Source organism: Cololabis saira, chromosome 1 (assembly GCF_033807715.1).
Source record: "Cololabis saira isolate AMF1-May2022 chromosome 1, fColSai1.1, whole genome shotgun sequence".
Classification (NCBI taxonomy): Eukaryota; Metazoa; Chordata; class Actinopteri; order Beloniformes; family Belonidae; genus Cololabis; species Cololabis saira.
This window is the reverse complement of record NC_084587.1, coordinates 54,300,133-54,325,847: the sequence shown is the minus strand read 5'-3', so window position 1 is coordinate 54,325,847 and position 25,715 is coordinate 54,300,133. Positions and strand designations below refer to the sequence as shown.

Genomic DNA, 25,715 nt, shown 5'->3' with positions numbered 1-25,715 from the left:
CCATCCTATTCCTGAATCCCCTCTTCTGGTTGAGTGTGGTATTATTTATGCATATTATTTATCCTGCAAACATCTCAGACCTTTTAGCTCTCCGCACCACCTGAACCCTTCACAGTCTCAGGTGACCTAGTGAAAGGCTGGTGGGGCCCGGGGGGGGACATGCACATCATGCTTTCAGAGCAGGAGACCCACGGTTGTTGAAGACGTTGCCTGCTTCTATACATTGCTTTAACACAATTTAATTTCTTACAAAGCAGCAAACATAAGACATTTATTTCAACAGCTTTGGGCTGGTCTTATGTTGTGTTCTCGTGTATTTTTTATGTTTCATGCTTGTTTGGACATTTGGATTTATGAATTGAATAATGACCTGCGTATGAAATGTTTTAAAATGAGCTTCATGTCAAACAGCTCTTGATATGTTTAACTTCAACATCCATAAGTGCAAGTTCAGGATTTTGAAGTTAAGAAGTTGCAAAAAACAACTGAACCACATTGTAGTTCAGCAGAAACCTGACAGGAAGTCACCGCCACAAGAGCCTCCTCCATCAGTGTGTTTGCTGCTGCCACATCATCTTCACTTTAACGAAACATTAAGGTCAACTGATGTTTGTTGTTCTTTTTGTTCATCGAGCAAACATATGATTCAGCTAGAAATGTGTTTTTCTCGGAAAGTTTGTGTATTTTAAAGCATTTTAGGAGAGAAAGAAGAGGGGAAAGTTGCTGATCGGCCCCGAGCTCCGCAGCGACTCCACGAAGTTTTAAACCCCCACAAACAAACTGCGGAGAACATCGGACTTCCAGAGTATCTGGACACGAAGAGAAACTAGTCCGCTGTCAGCTTCTCCTCTGTCAGCCTGCAACGACGCTCCAACACTGATTTCTGACCCGTTAAAGGACGAGGAGAAAACACAAGTGAGACTCCGCCGACTGCACACGGGAGCGGCGCTGCGGGTTGAGTCTCCACGGTTCTCATGGTGTGTTTAAGTTCCGTCGGAGCTCCGGCTTCTCACCATTAGCAGTGACTCTCGCAGCAGCTCGAAATGGCAGAAGTAGCTCCAGCTCCGGCTCCGGCCAAAGCCGCCAAGAAGAAGGTGTCCAAGCCGAAGAAGGCCGGCCCCAGCGCGGCAGAGCTCATCGTGAAGGCCGTGGCCGCGTCCAAGGAGCGCAGCGGCGTGTCCGCCGCCGCCGTCAAGAAAGCTCTGGCCGCCGGAGGATACGACGTGGACAAGAACAAAGCCCGCGTCAACACCGCCATCAAGAGCCTGGTGACCAAGGGGACCCTGGTCCAGACCAAGGGGACCGGGGCATCCGGCTCCTTCAAGATGAGCAAGAACACTGACACGAAGGCAAAAGCTCCCGTGAACAAAGCGGCTCCTAAAGCCAAGAAGCCCGCCGCCAAGAAACCCGCAGCAGCGAAGAAGGCGAAGAGCGCAGCAGCCAAGAAACCAGCAGCGGCCAAGAAGAGCCCCAAGAAGGTCAAGAAGCCCGCAGCGCTCAAGAAGACGGCCAAGAGCCCCAAGAAGGTCGCCAAGAGCCCCAAGAAGGTCGCCAAGAGCCCCAAGAAGGTGCTGAAGAAGGCCCCCAAAGCCAACAAGTCCCCTGCAAAGAAGGTGGCCAAGCCCAAAGCCAAGAAGGCAGCACCCAAGAAGAAGTGAAGCATCACTGCTGGACAAAATCAAAAAGGCTCTTTTAAGAGCCACCACCTCATCCTGAGAGTTGTTTTCCTATCAGTTTGGTTTTTTCAACAATACATTGCACCTTCAATATATTAAATGTACATTCAAGGGAACATAACTATTTTATTTTACACAAAAGTAAAATAACAGTTTCAAAGAATTTAAAAGAACCAGGTTTCAACCCATTTCTCTTTTATTTGTAGTTGACATTTTAATCCACTACATTTCAGAGTATTTTAATCAATAATTCACTCATGGACTTCAGCATTTTTTAATGTGGCTTATTACTCATTATTCATTACTGTAATCACATTCAAGCTGCCTGGATTTATTTTGATTTCATGGCTGTAGAATTGCCAAATGTACAAAGAATCAGTGCTCCTGCCCATTCCTTTCCCAAGATAACTTTCAATATCTGGCAGTTATTCAATATTACTGTGTGTTCTGTTTAACAGATAAGGACACTTTTTGCAGTATCTTAGTATTTAAAGAGTATTAGTATTTTAAGAGCCACCACATCTTCCTTAAAAGGCAAATTGTGTCACATAAGAAATATTGTTTTCTTATAAGAAAATATTTTGGTACTCATGCAACTGCAAATGTGTTATTGATGACATTGTTATAAGTTCAAGTCAGTTACGTATCCTGTCAGTTGTCATTTGGTTTGCAACGCTGATATTTCCTGTTCTTTCTTGATTACAGTTCAAGTCATAAATTGGACACAGTCCATCAGTGTTTTAATATATTGAGCACTTTGAATCAAATTTAGTCATTTTCTACTTTTGAAATGTTTTGATAAAAAAAAACAACTTTTATTTAACCCAAATGTCAGAGTACAGCAGCACAGCAATGGAAACCTACTGGATTAGTACATGTCTGTAGAGGGGAAAAAAAAACGTTTTGGTATGACAGTGGTATAAAAACAGATAAATATAAACATGAAAATAATGTTTTTCACCATTGTTCATCCTCCAATTATTAATAAATTCCACTAAACTCAAATGAATGTACAATTTTCATGATTATTGTGATAGTTATCTTTTTTCATGTGAAATTTACAGAATTTAAAACTTGAAAATGTCTTTTGTTACATAAATATGTAAAATAAAGGACTGAAAGATGGAAGATGCAGGGAATGTAGGTTAGATAAGTACAAAGAAAATTATACGCTAAGGCATTTTTAAGATCTTATACTGCTCACATCAGGTGTAATTAATTATAATGGCGGAAGAGCTGAACTATTAATTGAGGGAATCATGTTGTGCTTTGTAACAATGTAGCAACTATTAATGAGATCGATGGAAACAGCTCTTTAGTAGTGATGTTGGTGGCTCTTAAAAGAGCCGTTGTGGGTTAGAGGGGAGACGGTCTAAGCTCTCTCCCCGCGGATGCGGCGGGCCAGCTGGATGTCTTTGGGCATGATGGTGACCCTCTTGGCGTGGATGGCGCACAGGTTGGTGTCCTCGAACAGCCCCACCAGGTAAGCCTCGCTGGCCTCCTGCAGGGCCATGACGGCGGAGCTCTGGAAGCGCAGGTCGGTCTTGAAGTCCTGAGCGATTTCTCTCACCAGCCGCTGGAAGGGCAGCTTGCGGATCAGCAGCTCCGTGGACTTCTGGTAGCGGCGGATCTCCCTCAGAGCCACGGTACCGGGCCTGTAGCGGTGAGGCTTCTTCACTCCGCCGGTGGCCGGGGCGCTCTTCCGGGCGGCCTTGGTGGCCAGCTGCTTCCTGGGGGCTTTGCCTCCGGTGGACTTACGAGCGGTCTGCTTGGTTCTGGCCATGGCGACTGGTTGAGGATCAGGACAGTAATGCTGGGAGAAGCGAGACTCGCTGCTCTTAAAGTGTGTGACTCGGTGACGCGGTCCAGACCTCCGCTCCTGATTGGTGGATCCTGCTCTGCAGCCCCGCCCCGCCCCGGGAGCGAGCTCGCGCCTCAATGTGCGCCGTTTATTGGATAGAATCTTTTCAAAACTCCCGCCTAGTCCGGAGCCCCGCCCCCTGCTGTCTCTCTGTCCCGGTTGTGTAAGTTAGTTAATTTATCCATTTTATTTATTAGTTTATTTACTCCAATCACTAGAAACCAACCCCCAGTAGCTGGGTAGTTATAGTGTGTATACTGGTAAGGAAAAAATATTGTGTACTTTTTTGGAGGACGTGTTAGAGGACAGGGAGGGGTATTCTCCGTGTGTGTGTTAGCGACATCTACTGAAATATCGGTAGTAATATATTTTATCATTTCCTTTTCCAGTTCCGATTTTTCCAGTTCCGATTTCAAAAAGAGCAATTATGTATTTCCACATTAGATTAACAGACAGACATTTGGATTTGAACAGGTCACTTCTAAGTTTCTGAAGCAACACCAGTGAACACATTTTCCTTTAGAGAAAGTAAATCATTTCACAAACATGCTATTTATATATTTTTTATATTTAATTACCTCTGAAAATAAGTTATTAATTACAGAGCCTCATTTCAGCCAGCAGACAACCGATGAACTGGTTAGTACTATAATCCAAAATGTTAAAATTTTTCTTTTTTTAAATAATCTGCACTCAGTCATCTCGCATCTCTAGACGTAGTTATTGGTCGTTTCTTCTATTTAGACAATTTAGTTTCCAGTAAATGCAGATTGCAGAAATTGCATATGCTCCACAACCTTTTGTGCTTTAAATTTTGTGTCGTTGTATTATGTTTATAGTGGATTGATCTTTAGTAGTTCTATACTGTCATTTAGCAGACGCTTTTATCCAAAGCGACTTATGTGAGAGAACAAGCACAAAAATCCCATAGTAATTGTTATCTGGTAATCATGTCTCTCAGAGGAGTGTGTGGCTCTTAAAAGAGCCGTTGTGTTTCGGGGTTTCTTCAGCAGCAGCTTTACTTGGCCTTGGCGGCCTTCTCGGTCTTCTTGGGCAGCAGCACCGCCTGGATGTTGGGCAGCACGCCGCCCTGAGCGATGGTGACCCCCCCCAGCAGTTTGTTGAGCTCCTCGTCGTTGCGGACAGCCAGCTGCAGGTGACGGGGAATGATGCGGGTCTTCTTGTTGTCGCGGGCAGCGTTTCCAGCCAGCTCCAGGATCTCAGCGGTCAGATACTCCAGCACAGCCGCCAGGTAGACGGGGGCGCCGGCACCGACGCGCTGAGCGTAGTTGCCTTTACGCAGCAGTCTGTGGACACGACCCACTGGGAACTGCAGTCCTGCACGGGAGGAGCGGGTCTTGGCCTTCGCTCTGGCTTTCCCTCCGGTCTTTCCGCGGCCACTCATGTTGATAATGTCTTTCTGGAACTGGTGTCAAGAGAAACTGTGTCTCCAGCAGCGGAAAACCTCCTTAAATACCGGAGAGCGCGGGACGAGTCCTGCCGCACCAATCAGGACAGAGAGAAACGAGGCGGGAGTTTTGAAAAGATTCTATCCAATAAACAGCGATCATGGGGGCGGGGCCTCGATCCTGGGGGCGGGGCCTCGCTGCAGAGCAGAATCCACCAATCAGGAGCAGCAGAGGTCTGAACCGCGTCACCGAGTCACACACTGAGTCTTGCTTGGTTTCCATTCTATGACATGAAAAGTTGTGGATATAGCCTGCTTTTTTTTTTTTTTTTTTTAAATATACCTGCTTGGTTATCTTGAATTTGGAAGTGACAGTCTCCTATGTAAATAAAGATATATTAATCACAAATTTTAAATTGTGAAACATTTTTCTCTTTTAAAAATGTAAAAGGAAACTTCCTCTCATCCCACCTTCTATCAGGTCCAGTGGAAAAGAATCAAAACTGGATTACAAGATTGTTTTGCTCTGCCAAATACTCCAAAGTTTTAATTACATTGCATAAAATGAATAGAAACATACTGGGAAAAGGTGGCCATGTTGACATAAGTTTTTTCTTAATGAATGGATCAATAAACATGCGTTTAATGAAAAGAAAGAACTAAACTAAGACTGATATGGAGATGTGGGGGCTTCTGTGTTTGCTGGTTGAACCCAATACGACACAGCAAATATATACGGTACCAGCAAAGATGCTGGTTGTGATGGGCAGGTGAAGCTTCAGGAAGCTTTGAAGTCTTTCACCCGTTCACTCCAGCGCCAAACGTCCTGAAGCTTACCTGTACAGAACCGGGTCAGGCAGTAGCTGCTGCTATCTCGCCGCCGCGAGGCCGTCTGTGTGCACGCGTGTATTTACACATCCTAAAACCATACCTGTCAAGTCTTGGATTTAAAAATAAGGGACATTTTCCACTGCCAGCAATCCCTCCATCCCAACAGAGGTCCAGTATGTTACATTTTGAGACAGGTTTATAAGAAATCTAAAATAACGACCTGTCAAACATCTACAAACTACAACGATGTGCTCATAGCCTGATAGGCCGATTTTTGTTGACACTGAAATGCTGTGGACATTCTTATTCCTATAATAAAGCCTAAATGAAAACACAAAAGGGAATTAAAGCACATTCATTTATTTTAAATATTCTCAATTAATATACACATTGATTGTCTTCAAGTGAAACATTTACATTTTTAATTTGTCATTTTAACTCATGTGGCTCTCTGCCCCATCTTGCTCCCCTTTAAGGAAGTACATTTGGTATCCCATTTTCAGAGATATTTAAACAAAGTCTTTGCTTTGTTGGCAGTAGCCTTCTCTGGTTACATCCATCCATCTCTGAGTTGTTGCCACTAACCTCTCCAGAACCAAACTACAGCAGGTGGCAGTTCTCACAAGGCCGGTTACAATTCAGTTAAGAGAGGCACAGGAATGATCTTTAAAAATATTATAAAACAGGAAGTTACTAATACGGGAGGACGGTGGGAAAGAGGTAAAATACAGTAGTTTGACAGGTATGTCCTAAACACACATTTAAATTAGACTCAGAGGGAACAAAGTCCAACCTCGCAAACAGTTTAGTCAAGCAGTCATTGGAGTTGAGACATTTTTAAGTAACTTAAAATTATACAAATTAATACTGATGTTCAACCAATAAACCATCTTACAATTTTTTTGAAAAAATTTTTTTTTACTGTCTGGTACAATTATTTTAATTAGAATCATTCAGCTCAACCATGTCAGAAGGTATTTGATGTGCTTTAACAATGCTGAATGGAATAAATGATTTCTGTCATGCATTACTTGCACCTTTGTGGATTTATAATTTTAGAGTTAATCCTTAACCCTGTTACAATTCTGTCTTTCATGAGTCACTGACTACAGAATTTCTTATTTCAACCCATGTGGGTTATAGTTTATTATAGTTTTAGCACACGAGTCAATAAGATAACAGCCCAACCTGTTCATGCGTGGTAGCAACTCTCCTGCAATGTAAAATAATAGTTCCAATGAACGTATATGTAAACAATAGCAAATTGTTACAAACCCCAGACTAATGATTATTTACTATTCATGTTATGTTGCTGGAAGTTTAATGCTCTCAGGATTGGGTGTGTGGCTCTGAAAAGAGCCGTTGGTTTGTATTGGGTGTTGGTCTACTTGGAGCTGGTGTACTTGGTGACGGCCTTGGTTCCCTCGGACACGGCGTGCTTGGCCAGCTCCCCGGGCAGCAGGAGGCGCACGGCGGTCTGGATCTCCCTGGAGGTGATGGTGGAGCGTTTGTTGTAGTGAGCCAGACGAGACGCTTCAGAGGCGATGCGCTCAAAGATGTCGTTGACGAACGAGTTCATGATGCCCATGGCCTTGGAGGAGATGCCGGTGTCGGGGTGGACCTGCTTCAGCACCTTGTACACGTAGATGGCGTAGCTCTCCTTCCTGCTCTTTCTCCTCTTCTTGCCGCCTTTCCCGGCGGTCTTGGTCACGGCTTTCTTGGAGCCCTTCTTGGGCGCGGACTTGGCGGGTTCAGGCATGTTTCCTTCTTCAGAAACGAATGAGCTGCTTCGGTCAGAGAGGCTGCTTTTATGCAGCTGCAGGCAAACCGCGCTGCACCGTCGCTCCTCTGTGATTGGTCGAGACTCCGCTGGTTGTTCAGCATGTCGGTGATTGGACGGCGGCAGACGGGGAGGTGACGCAGCACAGCCGCTGTCGAAGCTGCTGCTTTTAACACACCTAGTATGTTTATCTTATATGTATTTTATTCACAATACGTTAATAGTGTGTTCCGTCTTCTGTTTTGCAACTTTAATTGTCCCACGCTGCACGTATTTTCTTTACGGTTCTCTCTGGAGCAGCTGGGTATCGACACACAACCGACCGTTACGTTACGAGTATCTTTTCTTCTCTTTTCCCGCTACTCAGTGACGTAAACCCTCATTGCGTAGACAAAGAAAATACATTAAATCAATGAATAAAATACTCTCAGTATTTTTATCCAACACTTGAAAAACTATAATAATCTAAATTAAATATTTCCAGGATACAACACCTGCACGCCTTCCTAATTATTTTATACTGTATTTACTCTCATTTGAATTTTATTCGTTTTCAGTTTTATGTGATGTTTGGACCATTACATCAGAGCAGTTTCTATTTTAATGACATCGTGCTCCTAACGTAGATCAGTAAACAGTAAATACTTTAATCAGCAGATGTAAAGCGCCAGACTGAACAGGATGTGGAGAAAGTGGAGCTGGACTGAAATGACCCAGCGGTGTTTGGTTGACTGTGTCATATTCTTATTACACTTGGTGCTAAACTCATCGTATCCAGGGACTGCTGGTTCAAACGAGTTGACTCGCCGCTGCAGGACCAGTATCTTTCTACCTGCTTGGCCTCGTGTGGTGAAGTTACACAAGTGCTGCCAGTGAGCACTTGGAAAGGAACAAAGTTTGTATGTTTATAGTGGGCCAGAGGATGACATTTAATGTGTTTGATGTTTATTATAGATAATCATATTCCGATGTAATACATACTATAAAGTATAAAGTATTAAAGTATAGCGGTATATGAGCCCTTATGGTTGGAGTGGGTGGCCCTGAAAAGGGCCGTTGATTGGTTGATAGATGGTTTAACCCCCGAATCCGTACAGGGTGCGTCCCTGTCTCTTGAGCGCGTACACCACATCCATGGCAGTCACCGTCTTCCTCTTTGCGTGCTCGGTGTAGGTGACGGCATCACGGATCACGTTCTCCAGGAAGACCTTCAGCACACCGCGGGTCTCCTCGTAGATCAGACCGGAGATACGCTTCACACCCCCGCGGCGAGCCAGACGGCGGATGGCGGGTTTGGTGATTCCCTGGATGTTGTCACGGAGGACTTTACGGTGACGCTTAGCGCCTCCTTTACCGAGACCCTTTCCTCCTTTTCCTCGTCCGCTCATGTTTGCTGCTGGATTCGTTGGTTCATAGTGTCTCAGGTCTACTGAATGCTGCTTATAGCTCTTGTCTGAGGACGTGTTAGAGGACAGGGGCGGGCCTGCTCTTCTTCTCGTGGTGTAAACGGTTGTTGGTGAGTAGTTTGTGTGTTAGCGCCTCCTACTGAAAAACAACTGGTAGTAGCCTCGTGTTTTGTTGTTTCGACTGAACGAGGGTTCATTTCACAAATAGAATAGGGTTATTTCATACAATTAAAAAGTTAATTTGATTTGGGGCTATTTTAAAACGGATTTTACAAGAATCTGCAGTCGAGTGACGACATATCAAGGCTTTGTTGGAGCTTTGACGCTTGATTCAGAAAAGCTTTCCCTGCTGGAGGCTTCGATGACGCAGTGCTCCAGTTGACGTCTAGTGGTCGATACAATGAAGTGCGTGGAGACGCGTCGTTGGTCAAATCCCAGCAATTTGCGTTAAAGTGTCCTTTGTAATGTCTGATTGTAGCCGTTTACATGATACCCGACTTGATGGGACACATTTAAACAGAGCTGCTACATGAACGTGACGTGCTCCACAAATACCATGTACGTTAACGGGATCGGTGCAAACACACATTATATCATGGATGGCACTCAACAGAAAGGTCTGACTAAAGCTGTCAATTACATACATGACTGTCTCAGAAAATTAGAATATTGTGATAGAGTTCTTTATTTTTTGTAATGCAATTAAAAAAACAAAAATGTCATACATTCTGGATTCATTACAAATCAACTGAAATAGTGCAAGCCTTTTATTATTTGAATATATCTGATTATGGCTTACTTTTTAAGATTAAGATTCCCAGAATATTCTAATTTTTTGAGATAGGATATTTGAGTTTTCTTAAGCTGTAAGCCATGATCAGCAATATTAAAATAATAAAAGGCTTGCAATATTTCAGTTGATTTGTAATGAATCCAGAATGTATGACATTTTTGTTTTTTGTAATTGCATTACAGAAAATCACAATATTCTAATTTTCTGAGACAGTCCTGTATAGGAACTATTGCTGAACCACTCATTGATTTGTGTTTTCTGCTGACAGAGTCCAAAGCTGAACGTTGTTCACAAATCCAGGGCATAGCGTCCATTAAACCCCCCAGGCCTTTGTCATTTTTAAGAGAATCAGTAGGACGAAGGGAAGTTGATCAGGTAGTCGTAGATGTCGGGATATTGGAGGTCTAGCAACTCCGGTGCAGTTTTGATTCTTTTAAAAAGTCCTCTCAGAGCTTTGTACGGGTCAGGAAGTTTAGCAACATGGTTTTCTTTATCTTTTGGGTTTAAATGCGTGGTTAACTCACACACTTGTGAGTTCATGGTTGTGCCATGACCTTTGACCTCTATAAGCAGTTCTCTTTCGTGCCCAAATGGGCCTGGAAATGGAACAGGTCACTGGGGTCCGGAGCTCTATTCTTCTTCTCTGTGTCAGCGGATGTTGATTATTAGTTTTTTAGTATATTGGCGCCACTTTCTGAAAAACATCAGGTCCTGCAGTGTGTTGGAATATCAGAACCGCATTATTCAACATGTTCCCTCTTTGGCCCTGTCGCTTCACCGTAGTGTTTTACTGTGTTGGTGTTGAGATGACAGGGTCAAGGAAACGGGGCAGGCTGTCAACACATTCCTTTATACGTAGCCTATTACAGGTAGCAATATTTTACCATCTTGTCCAAACAACGTGGCTCCATTTCATGAATAAAAAAAGTAGTTTTTTCCTACGTATTTAATTTTTGTGTTTGCTGTTTGGACTTGGAACAACAAAAGTAAATAAATCCTTGGAATCCATAATTCAAAATGGAATAAGAATCAACTTGATTCCCCATGTTTGTACAAATAAACAAGGAATTTGATTCAGTAAACTTTGTCTCTCAAGATAAAGTAAAAAATAAATACAATAGATTGAATAAAAGTTAGAATATTAAAAAAAATATATATATATATGTACATGGTTTACATGCATGAGCCAATATTTACAGATGTGAACATATTGATACAAATCAAATAAGACAGAGTTGTTACAGCACCCAAATGAATCACCTAAGAAAGTGTCTGAAAACTGCTTCCTACATGGCATTAATTCAGCCATCTGTGTTTGCTGTGTGGGTTTCTCTTTGGTTGATGCAAGTAGTTCTGATGCCATTATTTCAACTGGAAAATCAGATTATAGATTGCTGTTTCTTTAATTTATGTATTTTTAATCAAATGTCCACATGTTCTTCCAGCAGACAAAGCCCCGATGATGAATCTGTGAAGTTTATTACTTGTCATATGATTACTGGTTCTGTTCTAGGGCTGGGTGAAATGTATATACAAGGACTTATATAAGTAAGGTTTGAGTATTAGTAGAGTCACAACCAGCCTCTCACCCACATTTACATTAAACAATCTTCTTTATATGTACATGCTTAGCCTCCACTTACTGTAAAGACAAATCACTGTATAAATAAAAAATAGACAAAAAGAGGAATAACAACTTAACATTAAAAACGTATATTTTTCAGTGACACAAATTGCAGTCAAATACGTAACAAGTGTAGTGACTATCTTTAGACTTTAGACTCTTTCTTCTTTTGACCAAACATCTTACTCACTTCATGAATGGTAATGACGACAGGAGATTTTTTACGCGTTGAGTACGGCAACAGAACCGTCATCAGAACGATAAAACGCTGTGTTGCTCCACCGTCACTCGTTTATTCTTTCAACTGACATAAACATCAAAACAAACCATCAGCTGCTACGGAAGCCCCACTGGCCCAAACTACCGAAACCATTAAGGCAAAACAAATATTAGTAGTGAAATTTAGGTCTTAATCACTAAACTATAAAATAATAACTCTCAAAACTTAAACTGAAATATATTCCTTATCTGTGAACAACAAGGCATATCATGCAATAAAAGAGTTAACTATAAAGTAAATTATAAGCTATACATGGCGCTTACATTCCGGCCCCTAATTGTTACTGCTGGGCATAACAATTACATTTTTAAGTGTCATGTAATCTCAAATTTAAGACTTTGACTTTTTCAAACTCAAACTTATTAACTTACTATTAACACATATTAACTGTACATTTCAAATCCACACTTAGCTCCAAACTAAGTAAGCTCAAATCACATTTACTCCATTTCAAGCAACAAACATAACTTATCTATTGGCCTTTCCAACACACTAGTTTTAGTTTTGACAAATACACGTCTGACAAGTCCGTTTGAATCAGGAACTGTTCTTTCAACTTTTCCCATCAGCCAAGATCCTCTTGGTGCAGTCTCGTCGACTATGAGAACAACATCTCCTGGCTTGAGATTTCTCCTGATTACTGACCACTTCTGTCTTTCTTGCAGAAGAGGCAAGTACTCTTTAGTCCAGCGCTTCCAAAAGATGTCAGACAGGTACTGGACCTGTTTCCACTTTCTTCTGGCATACAAGTCCTCCTTCTCAAAGACTCCAGGTGGAAGTGCTGGCTGTTTCTTGAGAAGAAGCAAGTGGTTAGGTGTAAGAGCTTCAATATCATTCGGATCACTTGACACTCTTGTTACTGGCCTGCCATTGACAATCGCCTCGACTTCACATAGTAATGTATGGAGGCGTTCATCATCAAGAGACTGCTGTTTGAGGATCTGGATGAGAATTCTCCTCACAGAACGAATCTGTCTCTCCCAGATGCCCCCAAAATGGCAGCCTGCTGGTGGGTTGAATATCCAGGTAATGTCTTTCTGCATGAGCGCCTCTGAGATCTTCGCTTGATTCCAGCCTTTGAGTGCTTCACGCATTTCTTTTTCTGCTCCCACCAGGTTTGTGCCGTTATCTGACCGCATAACAGACACTTGACCTCTCCTGGCGATAAATCTCCTAAATGCATTTATACAGGCGTCGGTCTCAAGTGAATGAGCAACTTCTAGATGAATGGCTCGGACAGTAAGACATGTGAACAGTACACCGTACCTCTTAACTGTGCTCCGTCCTTGTTTAACCTCGAAGGGCCCGAAATAGTCTATGCCCACATTGGTGAATGGTGGCTTGTCAGGTGTCAGCCGATCTTGTGGCAGGTTTGCCATTCTCTGTTCACCACGTTTTGCTGAAATCTTCCTGCATCTTACACACTTTGACAGTATTTTTCTGATTGCAGAATCTGCTTGTGGAATCCAGAATCTCTCTCGGAGTTTAGAAAGTGTGTAATTCCTTCCACAGTCAGTACGTGCACATGCAGCGATTCAAGGTGGTTGGAGATCTGATCAGATAATGACATGCAGAAGATTGGATCAACTTATCTGATCACACATGCTGTTCTGAGATCAGACTGAATCAGATTGAATAAACCACTGTAACCAGAGCATGGCTGACTCCGTGACGCTAGGTGGCGCTGTACCCGAGGTAACCATGGTAACCATTTCAACAAAGAGCCACTTCCGGTTGACCTCCGCTTAACAACAAGGAAAAAGTGCATTCTAAGGGCCAATCCCAATTCTCCTTCACTCGCCCTTCTTTTCTCCACTCGCACTTCTTTTCTTCCCTAACCCCTGAAAAAAGAAGGGGGAGATTTTAGGGCACTTGAGATCTAGGGCACTTGGCCCAGGTTCCTGTCCCATTTCTCCTACTCCCCCTCGTTTTCATCCCTAACCTGATCAGGAAGCAGAGAGCCAAAAGCTGTTTTAATTTCAGCTGTAGCGCTGTTAATATTGCACTTTATTAAGTTTTAATATTTTTTCAGGTATAAAGGTAACCTTAAGATCCGCAACCGGGGCTCAGTTTATCCAAATAACGCCTGTTAAGAAATTTGACCCGATGTTTTCGGAGATGAGAATAGCCGCCGCTCCCGGGGAGCAACCTCAGCTCACAGCCCGAGAAGAGACGTGTCCGCCGGGTCAAGCTGCTCCGTCAGCCCCGGGAGAGAAACTCTCTCTGGGACGCTGCTCTGTTGAGAATCACGCCGGCTGAAATAAATCATTTAGGAAGATGTTGGTTTAATAGATTAAATCTAACAGTTGTAGCTACGCCTGTTAAGAAATTTGCTCCGAAATTTAGAGATTTCTTTCTGCCGGCTCCGGAGTTTATGCCGCGTTCCATTTACCTCAGAAATCGGAAGTGGGAACTGGGAATGGCAGCCATCTTGGAATGGTAACTCGGGGGTGGTGAAGACTCTCCCACTTTCCCAGTGGGAAACCCCACTTCGAGGGGCGTTCCAGTTGAAAATTCCGACTGGGGACTGGGAAATCCCCACTTCCGAGGATAAATGGAACGCGGCATTAGGTCCGCGTTAAATAGACGCAGCCTACGGCGTAGGGTACGGCGTATTTTGTTTTTTTTATGCCACAGTTTGCAGATTGATTGTTGATGCGTGGGCTAACGTGTCTGCTGGGATTATTTTGCGAGCTTTTGCAAAAGCGTGCATTTCCGAGGCACCGCACGGCACGGAACGTGACTCTGACAGCGAGGAATTCGGACTGGCACAGCTGATTTAGCGGAGCTCTTTAATGCAGAAACAGAGGATGAGACTTAATGGGTTTGATTAATGTAAAAACTGAAATAAAGTAGCCTACAATCAAACAAAGTTTTGCTCCCGCTGTATTTTTAAATACGCACACTCCTGTGCTTGTGTGTGTGTTCTTGTGTGTGTTCTTGTGTGTGTGCCGTTTCGGTCGGTGCGCCGTGTGTGTTTTAAATACAGAAATATGACACAAGACTGAGGCTACGCCCGTATGGTCGCGAAAATACAGTATTTATATATGAAATGTCAGAATAGGAAATATTTTGACGACACCCCTGAAGCAGTCAAACGACACCCCAGGGAGCTACTACTGAGCAGCGTTGCGTCCTGCGTCGTCTCCTTTCACTTCCAGGTGAATCCACTCCCCCGGGGGAAAACCCCACCCGGGGGAAATTCTCGAGCATGCGCAGACTGTAATATCCATGTCTCCGTACACATGGCATTAACAAGGCGGTTGCGACTGGCTTATCTAGGTGCTGCAAGCGGGTTGAGAAATCCAGTCTGATCAGATTACTTGACTGACTTAAGGTGTTCACATGCAGTTTAAAAGTCAGTACGATGTGTGCAAATGATCTCCAACCAGTTTGAATCGCTGCATGTGCACGTACTGAGTGTCCTGTCACTTGGTGAGTATGTCTGAGGATCAAATTAGAGACATGGTGATCTTTAGGAAGTATCATGGGATGCTTACCATCCTCTGGCAGCGCAGACCGATGCAACCTTCCTCCAACTCTTAAAATCCCATTTTCCACAACAGGATCAAGCTTCACAATATGACTGCTCCTTTTAAGCTTGTCCCCTTTCTGAAGAGCCATAAGTTCATCACTGAAGCCTTGACCTTGACAAAACTTGATGATCTCAACTTCTCCTTGTGCAACATCTTCAGCTGTGAGCAAATATCCCTTTAAAGTTGACTTGAACTTCTTCATTTGGCTTTTAACCTTTTCAGTTTTCTTTTCCTGACACAAACACTACTTTGCTTGTGATGTCAGCAACTTCCGATGTGTACTCAATTTCTGAAGCAGTTGCTGGAGCTTCACCATCCAGGCAATTGCCTTTTTCAGATGATGCCACTCTGAATAATAACAAATGAGCTTGTTAAGTGGATTTTCTTGCACATCTGTAACATTCACACTCACTGTGGCCTTGACTTCAACATCATCTGTGACTACTTCTTTCATGTTTGGTGAGGCTGGCCAATGTGTTTTGTCCCTTTTCAAAAACTGTGGTCCGCCAATCCAGTTTTGACACTTTGTGAACGTGTCTGCATTCATCCCTCGGGAGGCATGGTCGGCGGGGTTCAGTTCAGAGTTGACATACCTCCACTGGCGTGGCTCACTGTTGTCTCTGATAAGTGATACTCTGTTGGCAACAAAAGTTTTGTATCTGACATTTTCACTGGCAATGTATCTTAAAACAGTGGTACTGTCGGACCAAAACACAGTCTCTTCCAGCTGCTTGTGCAGTTCCTTTCTCATGAGTCGATCCATCTTAACAGCAACTGCAGCCGCTGTTAATTCCAGTCTCGGAATTGTTGTCTGTTTCAGCGGCAGCACTCTGGACTTGCCAATGATGAATGAACAATGGTTTTCCTCTCTTTCATTTGTGATGCGAAGATAGGTGACAACACCATATCCTTTCTCGCTCGCATCTGCAAAATGATGCAGTTGTGCAGATGTGATTGTTCCAAATCCAGCTGGTTTCAAACATCTGTCCACTGTGAACCCATGAAGCTTTGGGAGGTCAGAGAGCCACATTTGTGTTTTCTGAGCCAGTTCAGCAGGGATTTCCTCATCCCAGGAGACTTTTCTACCACATAGGTCCTGCAAGATGATTTTTGCTGGTAGGATAACAGGTGACAAAAAACCCAGAGGGTCATATATAGCACTCACAAACGAGAGGATGCCGCGTCTTGTCTGTGCCACATGTTTTGCATTTATCCTGACCTTGAAAACATCTGCCTCTGTGCACCAGTTCACCCCTAGAACTCTCTCATCAGGTAAGGCTTCATGACTCAAGTCCAAATCTTTAACCTCCTTTGTTCTTTCCTTTTCAGGTATGGAGACAAGGACGGCTCTACTGTTACTCATCCATTTGGTTAAATGGAATCCTCCACTCTCACACAGTGCTGTCAAATCCCTGACCATATCAACTGCTTGTGTTTCATCAGGCACTGATATCAGGCAGTCATCTACATAAAAATTGTTGATAACTGCATCAACTGCAGCACGTGCCACTGTGTCTGCTGCATTTTCAGCTGTCTTCTTAAGTGCAAAGTTTGCACAGCTGGGGGATGACGTGGCCCCAAACAAATGCACGACCATTTTGTATTCTTGCAGAGGTTCACTCAAGTTTCCATCTGGCCACCAGAGGAATCGTAGAAGGTTGCTGTCCTCTGGTGGTACTCTAACTTGGTGGTACATAGCTTCTATGTCTGACATCAATGCAATGTAGTCATGTCTGAACCGAGTCAACACTCCGATGAGTGTATTTGTTAGATCTGGACCTTGCAAGAGTTCTCCATTTAATGACTGTCCCTGGTATGAAGCTGCAGCATCGAAAACTACACGAAGCTTCCCTTTTTGGGGGTGGTACACCCCGTGGTGAGGTATGTACCACACTCTCTTATCTTCAGACACAGCATTCTCATTTGACACTTTGACTGCATATCCTTTACTGAGCAGGTCAGACATGTGGCTTGTGTATTCTCTGTGAAACTCCTCATTCTTCACAAGTCTCTTTTTCAGGTTTTCTGCTCTCTGTGCAGCCATATTGTAGTTGTTAGGCATTTTGACAGATTTGTTTCTCAGGGGAAGACCTATACTGTAGTGTCCATCGACCCTTTTAACAGTCTTATTAACACTGTTCATGAATTGTATGTCTTCTCTTGACATTTCCTGTTTCTCGTCACTGGCTTTCTCTGGAAAATCGTGATTAAACTGCTGCACCAGCATGTTTTCCACACTAGCAATAGAGATACGGTTAACAGAAACACTGAGTTCACTGTCAGATGTGCAACAGTTTCGCCTGAGAGGTCCTTTGATGACCCAACCGAGAACTGTGCGAACTGCATATGGACCGTCATCTTCACTGTGGATAACCTCCCACGGTTCCATGGCCTTGTGAACATCACATCCTATTAAAAGACCAATGTGTGCGTCTATGTGTGGCAGTTCGATTCCGTGGAGGTGTGGCCAGCTTTCCAAGTCTTTCTGCACTGGAATGTTGTCTTTTGACACTGGAATGTCTTTGTGTGTGTAAATCCCAGGCAAGTCAATGTAAATGTTCTCTTTCAAGCCACAAACCTCTAATCCTGTGAGATAGTAGCTTGGCTCCACCTTTTCCTGCCCCATCGTGCGAAGCAGGATTTGAGTCTTCTTGCCTTCAATGTTCAGCTGTCTCATCAGCTTCTCCGAGCAGAACGTAGACTGGCTTCCATTATCCATGAATGCATATGTTTCTATTGTCTTAGAACTTTTCGTTAGCTTGACACACACAGGCACTATAGACAGGACTCTATTGTCTTTTCCGGCCCCGGTTGCTCCACAGGTATGTACCGGCTTACTGGACGTAGTACTTTCAGTGCTGCTTTTCTGACTAATCTCATCTGTTTCATTACCTTCTTCCTTTGTGAAATGAAGCAGGCTTGGGTGTCTTTTTGAGCAATATTCACATGAAGCTCTTTTTTTACAGTCTTTGCTCATATGGCCTTGTGTCAGGCATGAGAAACACAGACCTTTTCCTTTAAGAAACTTTATCCTTTCATCATAAGGCTGTTTTCTGATTTTGTGACATTCTGACAACATATGTTGTTTTTCACAGTAGACACATGGCTGCTGGTAGGCATCGATTGTGTAATGAGAGGAGTGTTTACCCTTTTCAGGTGACTTTCCACTTGTGGCTGCTGGTGCTGCACTTGTGGCAAATGTACTCCCTTTCGGCCTGGGTTCTCTGTTCATTTTCACGTTTGGATGAAGTTTTCCTTTATCTTCAACATCTTTTATGTCACCGAACACAGGATCTGTGGCTATTTTAGCTTGTCTGTTTATGAATCTGACCAGATTCAATTCAATTCAATTCAATTTTATTTATATAGCGTCTAATACAACAGAGTTGTCTCTAGACGCTTTACAGAGACCCATACCCAGAACATGACCCCCGACCCAGATCTGAAAATCTTGCTCTCCTTCCTGTGGTTTCTTGGATGTCAAAGGCGGTCACTCTCCACCTCTCTCTCATCTTGTATGGTAACTTGGAAACAATCATTCTGAGATTAGTGGGATGCTCCATTTCTTGGAGCTGGTCGACATCTTGCATTGCATTATCGCAGCCAGTGAGAAACAAGGAAAAACTATGAAGACCCTTAGCATCTTCTGGCTTAATTTGTGGCCAGCTGAAAGCTCTGTTCATGTAGGCATTTGCGATTTTAAGTTCGTTACCATAGTGATAAGTCAGCAATTTCCTTGCCTCACTGTAGCCTTGAGATGGACTCATGTTTTGGCAACTTCGGATTAAGTCTCTCGGTTCACCTCTGGTAAACTGTTCAAGGTAATATAACCTGTCACTCTCACTATCAGTCTTGTCATGAATGGTATGATCAAAGGCTCTTAAGAATGACTTAAAGTCAAGTGGATCGCCACTGAAAACTGGCACATCTCTCTGAGGTAAGTGTGACAGTCTTTGTTGCTTAACTAACATCTCAGTGATGTCATTTTGTTTCAGCATCACTTCACACAAGTTTACTGGATTACATCTGTCAGCCTTTTGTTGTATGCAATCCTCTTGTTTCGCTTGATGATTTATGTTTGACCTTTCAGTGAGATCATGACTTACTTCAGGCTCTTGCCTGCCATTTGGTGGCCGTTGATCTGCTGAACTTGCCACAGAAAGAACAGTGACATCATTGTTACAGCTCTCATTCTCGTAGTCTTCGAAAACCTTTAATTTGGCTGTAGATACAGCAATGTCTGTTTCAATCTTGAGCTGATCCATCCTTGCCTTTAACTTGCACTCTTCCATTTCCAACTCCTGTTTCTGTTTCAGAGATGCTGCGCGTGCGAGTAAGGCGGCACGTTCTGCTTGTTCCTTTTGTCGTGCAGACATTACAGATGAGGCTCTTGACGACGTTGATGAGCGGCTGCTTGCTTTGCTTTTGTGACTAGATTTCTTGGATGATGGAATATTAGTCACATTTACACTGTTGTAGTTATTCATGTCTGTATGCTGATTTTGCCTTGTATCAGCTACCCATTCTTCGACTTCTGTCATAAATCTGCTGATTTCTTGTCTTTTTGGATCAAACCAGAATCTTTGATCTGCTTCATGTTCATCTTTGGGCAACAGCAAAAGAACATTTGCGTTTGCGTGAATAAACTCTTGTAGTAGTTTTGTGCATTCATTTAAATGTTCATTTACAACATCTGGACTCTCATTATCTTTCATTAGTGCAGTGATCTTGTTCGTTTTTGAAGTCACCTGTGAGAGTTTTGACCTTCTTGCACTTATTTGCCGGCTTGTTTGCTCTTCTAGCGCTTTTTCTGTGGGTTTTGGCGCCCTCTTGTGACTAACTGCGGTACTGCGCCTCTCTGCGATAGCCTCGTAACTGTCATCCTCGTCCGACATCTTTACTCTGCTTCTTCCTTCTAACTCAACAATTTGAAATGGTCTATGACACAAAGCACAACTGGGCTTTCTTAAATGGATGTCATCTTCTTCAGACCAAACATCTTTGTTGTCTCGGTTTTACGAGAAGGTGAGTGCAGGGCTCTCAAGTTTCATGAAAAGTTTGGAGTGAGATTGCATCTATTAGGGCTGGTGCGACTTGAAATTCTGTGTGTTTTGGCCGCAGCGGCCCCTCGGCCCAATCTAGACTCCCAATTATTTTTGCTACTTAAAAACCAGTTCAAGTTTACATACTGTTTTATAATTGACCAGCATAAATAAAAATGAAAAGAATGGGTTAATCCAATAAGACAAATCCAGCTAAATAAAATAAATTGTTTTATTAATACATTTAAGAAAAAAACCTAACAACAAATGGATAATAAGTAAGACACTTTTCACAACAGCAGTGCTCAACATTTGTGTGTGTGTGTGTGTGTGTGTGTGGATTTCAGTTTATGAATGGTGTTTTGTGTTGTAAGTGTTTGCAGCAGATTTTGATGCCTTGATGACAGAGCTAGGGGGCTCCCATTTAAAGCACTGTGGCTCAAGGCCAGCCATTTTCACAGTCATGATGGATGAGAGCGTTCCATCCAGGGCCAAACTGTTCCTTGTTTTGGTTTTGTTCAGCCCCACCATGGAGAACACTCTCTCCGCATCTGCATTGGAGTGTGGAAGCACTAACACCAGTTTGGCAATCTCAGACAGCCGTCCAAATCTGCTCAAACCAGTCACCTTTGAAAAAATGTACCAAGGAGGCTTTATTACACTCTTAAATATTTGCATTTATAAAGTTGATAAAGTAAATGTGTATGTCAGATGGTGCAGAATATTTCTTACCCTGTTCTTCAGTGATGACATATTCCCCCAGAAAGCCTCAGTGTCAAACGTGGCTGGGTCTTGCGGCATAGGGATGTCCATCAGTTGATAGTCCAGGAACTCCTCACTGAGCTGATCGTGCTCTTGGGGTCCGTGGAATGGAAGCAGTTCAGGAAACCTAAAGAACACAATGTGTACGGAATTGATAAAGCTACAGTAGGAGAAACAACAAGGTTTGTTTTTCAGATGTGATCATCAAACTTCACAATCTATTCAAAATGTGAAACCCTTATCTTTCAACAAAGTACAGAGCATCTTCCACTCCACACTCTGTCCTCTGCTGGACATCAACAAACTTAGCATGTTTGAGCAGGGTCTCTCTCAGGGGTAGCTTATTCATGGCATACTCCACAGCCCTTAACAGAAATGCCAGCGCAGCCTGCTGGAACCTCTCCACCTGCTGTGGGGTAATGTCTCCCGCATCAAGGAGCCTGTTGAGCGTAGCTCGAGTAATGAAGCCAATGTTCAGCTTTTCTCCTACCAGAGAAATAGAGTAAACAAGAGACTTTACACTTAGGAACAGGTAAGTTCACAATAATAGTTGTTTTCTATACGTTTCCTTAACAGAGTTCATTAGCAACCAAGAACAACCACAACTGCTAATTTGCATAACCCTCGTACATTTATATCCCATGACATCAGGGACATCAGTCTCATATAACTGAATGAGCAGTACTCTCACAAACAGTCTATTTGTGGTCAGTGGGTGGACATTGTATGAGTATCTGCCTATGAGAAACTTGGGAATATTACCTGGCAGTTGGTTTGATGGGTCCTTGTATTGGATGTCATGAACTCCTTGGTTCTGCAGTGCTGCAAGCTTCAGAAACTTTGCACACAACTTGCGGATGAACTTTGTCATCTACAAAGTTGTAATTCAGAAAAGATTTTCAAATGACATTTGAACAATATGTATGAGCAAATGAAAAAATGACCAAGTACAGAACATTATTTGCAGAAGCATAGCTCAACCCTTCCATTTTACCTCTTCATGTAGAAGGAAGATTGAGGACTTCTCTCTCTGGAGTAGGAGGTTTAAGGTGGAGAAGGCTGGCAATGTTGCTTCGTAGAAGAGGAGGTACACCTCTGTTAATGGGTTAGAAAATGCACCCACCAGCCTTCTAAACCTTGGTTGTTTCTCATCTGTATATACAAAAGTATACGTTGTGCATACCAAATATGTTTACATTTCAGTCTTGTAGTAATCTTGCATTTGTGTCAGTGAAATATGCAGCTTACTTAATGACTTGAAGTAGCTGGTGAGTGGCTCATACTGCTGCAGAAGGCGAGTCAAACACCTCTCCAGGCTCAGCCAACGAATGGAAATGTGTTGAAGTATTTCCATGTACTCGCTTCCATGGAACTCACAGAATTCTGTGACAAGAATGTAACATCCTAAATTTCAGTCTAATGAAAGTCTTCATGTCATTTGTACTACACTGGTGCTGTTTAAATCACAAACCTGACAGGTAACCCTTACGGTTGGTGCTACCCTTAAACCAGTATCCAACATCCACAGCCAGATCCTCTGGATCAAATCCAGTCACCTGCAATACATGATGTTTTATAATGACATTACATTCAATCACATCACAGATTCATTACACCACAGCTTAACAAACTATTTAACCTGGGATTAAGCTCAACTGATAGGTCACTGAAAGCATACATGATCAAACTTACTTCCAAAAACCTCAGTCCAGCTTTTTTGGCGGTATTGTGGATAATGTGGCAGGGGCACCCATGGATGTATGTGTTGGCATTTTCATTCAGAATCCTGGATGCAATGGAATTTCTTGCTCCTGTATTCACAGGTGCGTTGTCAATTGATAAGCTAACACAATTTCCCCAAGGTATGGCGTGTTTCTGTAAGACCTCGTTCATTTTTTGGAAGATTACTTCCGCTGTGCCACAGCTACGCCCACTTGTTGTGCACATATCCAAAAATCTATGGACAACTTTTCCAGAATCACTGTCAAAAACTCGCACAGTGAGCGGGTTCATCTTCTCTTGTCCTGCAATGATGAGTTACATGTTTTACAAGATTACACACCACACTGAAATGTTCTGTGAAGAAATAGGTACTGGAAAGTGTGGAAAACAAACAAATGTATACAATGGCTATCAAAACAATACCTGTATCATTTGACCCATCAGTGATCAAGGTGAATGGATTGTCCCTCATCTTCATGACCAATTTGTTCCTAAAATGAGGTGCCACTGCTTCATTTATTATGCACGTTGTTTTCGTGCTGGCACATTTGAAATTTTGTGCTGTGGTGGAATCTCTGAAGCACTCCTTTAATAATGGGCTGAAATGGTCAGAGACAGCAAATGGTACATTATGCTGCACCATTGCCACAGCCACTTTTACTTCAGCTCTCCTTGTCTGCAACAGAAAGGGATGAATTTAAGCACCAAATCATATAAACATTCCATGCAGTATTAAGTGTTTTGTTACTTTTTTATTATTATAATAACCTACAATGTTACGCAAAATGCAAACAAACGTTATCACAAGCTTTTTACTTTTCATATGTACCTTGGCCTCTTGTGCTGTTATGCCACACACAGAAGCTGGGGCAAAAAAAGTAGTAATGCCACTTGTGGACTGGATAGCCTGCTCTTTAGCCTGATGTCCTTTGCTTTTAATATGTCTGTGCACGTCTGTTACACCTTGATGGGCACAGGAGTTTTCCTGTCTGCAGACAGAGCACCAGTAGTAGGAGCTGGTGGTGCCTACGGTGATGAATGGCCATTTTGCTGACCACTCACTTTTAAAAGAGCACCTATAGGTGGCAGCTCCACTTAATGGCCGCTTTTTCACCATTTCTGCTGTCTCCTCCGCCGTCTCCTCCACTCTCTCCTCCTCTGTCTCCTCAACTGTCTTCTCCACTCTCTCCTCCTCTGTAGTCTCCGCTGTCACTATCTCCCCTACAGTCTCCCTTTCCGTCTTCTCCATTGTCTCTTCCACCATCTCCTCTGACCTGGCAACCTTTTTAGGGGGCTGACTCTTTGCTGCCCAGAATGCAAGAATGCTCTTTTGCTTCTTCCCTGACATCTTTGAAATAGACAAAGGCAAACAGTAAAAAATAGGCACACTTTCTGTTCATCGTTTACTCTTTACTCTTCAGACTAAAACTATAATCCAGTGGCGGACCGTCAGGGCCGTCTAGACCTTCTCTGAAGGCCTAACTATGATCAAAATAATTAAAAAATATGGTGTCTTTAATAATACTTTAGTTTACCTATTGTTAGACTTATCTGAGTTTATACATATTGCCGGCTTGCATTAGAAGTATAAGCACCTGTTTATTTACTTTACATTTAGTTGACTGTGTGGCTGTGGCTTAATCCACAGACATGTAGCTCTGTTTCCTTATGGTTTGTGGAGAAAGCACTGGCTTAGAATAGGGGAGAGCTACTCTCCAAGCTCAAATAACGTTATTGTGGGCTATTTGGGTAGACAAACTCACATATGAGGATTGGAAGAATACATGATTACTTTTTTCTAGGGCTGTCAAGTGATGAATTTTTCTTTAATCGTGATTAATGGCTGAATTTCAGTAATTAATCACATATTTGCATGTATAAAATTTTATTATTTTGCATTTCACAACAGTTTTTAAGACCATATTAACAATGTAAAGCAACTCTTACCAGTGTATGTTGATTGGGAATCAAATGAATGCAAAGAAAGTTACTTTATGAACTCAACTTTTGGATTTATTTCGAATAGAACACACATAAATTGTGGTTTATTTGGTAGTGTGACTCATTTTAATTTGATTTGCATTATTAGATTTCCATACAAAACAGGTGCACTAGCTTCCCCTATTCTTTTTTTGCTCAATAAACGAAGCATCAGTGAAGGCCAGACTACAAAACCGCCGCTGAATTCAATTCAATTCAATTCAATTTTATTTATATAGCGTCTAATACAACAGAGTTGTCTCTAGACGCTTTACAGAGACCCATACCCAGAACATGACCCCCGAGCAGTTATTACATAAACAATGGCAGGTAAAAACTCCCCTAGTGGGAGAAAAACCTTAAGCCAAACAGTGGCAAGGAAAAACTCCCCTTTAGGAGGGAAGAAACCTTGAGCAGGACCAGGCTCATCAGGGGGGACCCTCCTGCCGAGGGCCAGACTGGTGGGTCAGGGACGGCAACAGCACAGCAGGCAGGTGGAAGCAGCAACGGGATGACCGGGGGTGGGGACCGCAGGCCAGCACACAGCTCCCGAAGCTCCGGCCCAATCAGCAAGTCCCAGGTTGGGGTGCAGGGTCAGGAAAAGACTTGTGCTCCGTAATGCAAGCTACAAGCCACCCACGGCCACCTGCAGGACAAAAGAGAGAAAAGGGAGGAGAAGGGGGGGCCAGCAACGGGATGACCAGGGGTGGGGACCGCAGGCCAGCACGCAGCTCCCGAAGCTCCGGCCCAATCATCAAGTCCCAGGTTGGGGTGCAGGGTCGGGGAAAGGTTGAGAAGGGGCAGGGCCAGGGAGAGGAGTCTTGAGGGACGAACATTCTCCCCCGCCCAAAAGGGGCCGTTACCCTGCCCCCCTCACTCCCACACTGCAGGTTCCGGTGTCCGGCAAAGGATGCTGCAAATTAATAAAATTAATCGCTGAATTAATAAAACCAACATTAGGACACCCAATAAGTGAAGACTTACAGTTTGCCAATGACTAACCTAGTGAATGAT

The 25,715-nt window shown here is 43.1% G+C and overlaps 6 protein-coding genes and 1 long non-coding RNA gene across 7 annotated transcripts; 1 reads left to right on the top strand and 6 right to left on the bottom strand.

Moving 5' to 3' along the window:
• The first annotated feature begins 1,043 nt into the window (after positions 1–1,043).
• LOC133447982 (histone H1-like) lies at positions 1,044–1,658 on the top strand. Its single transcript, XM_061726516.1, has one exon. It carries the CDS (start codon positions 1,044–1,046, stop codon positions 1,656–1,658), a length of 615 nt encoding a protein of 204 aa, XP_061582500.1.
• A 1,289-nt stretch (positions 1,659–2,947) lies between these two features.
• Positions 2,948–3,459, bottom strand: LOC133448196 (histone H3). Its single transcript, XM_061726531.1, has one exon. It carries the CDS (start codon positions 3,457–3,459, stop codon positions 3,049–3,051), a length of 411 nt encoding a protein of 136 aa, XP_061582515.1. The 3' UTR covers positions 2,948–3,048.
• Positions 3,460–4,555: 1,096 nt separating this feature from the next.
• LOC133444236 (histone H2A-like) lies at positions 4,556–5,068 on the bottom strand. The gene has a single exon (XM_061721891.1). It carries the CDS (start codon positions 4,940–4,942, stop codon positions 4,556–4,558), a length of 387 nt encoding a protein of 128 aa, XP_061577875.1. The 5' UTR covers positions 4,943–5,068.
• Positions 5,069–6,709: 1,641 nt separating this feature from the next.
• Positions 6,710–7,539, bottom strand: LOC133448404 (histone H2B-like). The gene has a single exon (XM_061726893.1). It carries the CDS (start codon positions 7,533–7,535, stop codon positions 7,161–7,163), a length of 375 nt encoding a protein of 124 aa, XP_061582877.1. The 5' UTR covers positions 7,536–7,539; the 3' UTR covers positions 6,710–7,160.
• Positions 7,540–8,632: 1,093 nt separating this feature from the next.
• On the bottom strand, positions 8,633–13,445 carry LOC133448131 (histone H4-like). Its single transcript, XM_061726527.1, has 2 exons — positions 13,310–13,445; positions 8,633–8,952 (listed from the first exon to the last, which is right to left on the bottom strand). Exons 1-2 carry the CDS (start codon positions 13,425–13,427, stop codon positions 8,633–8,635), a joined length of 438 nt encoding a protein of 145 aa, XP_061582511.1. The 5' UTR covers positions 13,428–13,445.
• A 7,010-nt stretch (positions 13,446–20,455) lies between these two features.
• On the bottom strand, positions 20,456–21,122 carry LOC133448577 (uncharacterized). Its single transcript, XR_009782972.1, has 2 exons — positions 20,970–21,122; positions 20,456–20,864 (listed from the first exon to the last, which is right to left on the bottom strand). It is a non-coding gene; the product is annotated as an uncharacterized LOC133448577 (long non-coding RNA).
• A 115-nt stretch (positions 21,123–21,237) lies between these two features.
• LOC133444165 (zinc finger BED domain-containing protein 5-like) lies at positions 21,238–23,825 on the bottom strand. Its single transcript, XM_061721764.1, has 7 exons — positions 23,145–23,825; positions 22,692–23,023; positions 22,471–22,555; positions 22,248–22,382; positions 21,994–22,151; positions 21,762–21,870; positions 21,238–21,485 (listed from the first exon to the last, which is right to left on the bottom strand). The coding sequence occupies exons 1-7, from the start codon at positions 23,362–23,364 to the stop codon at positions 21,238–21,240; spliced, it is 1,287 nt and encodes a 428-aa protein (XP_061577748.1). The 5' UTR covers positions 23,365–23,825.
• Between the last annotated feature and the right edge of the window lie 1,890 nt (positions 23,826–25,715).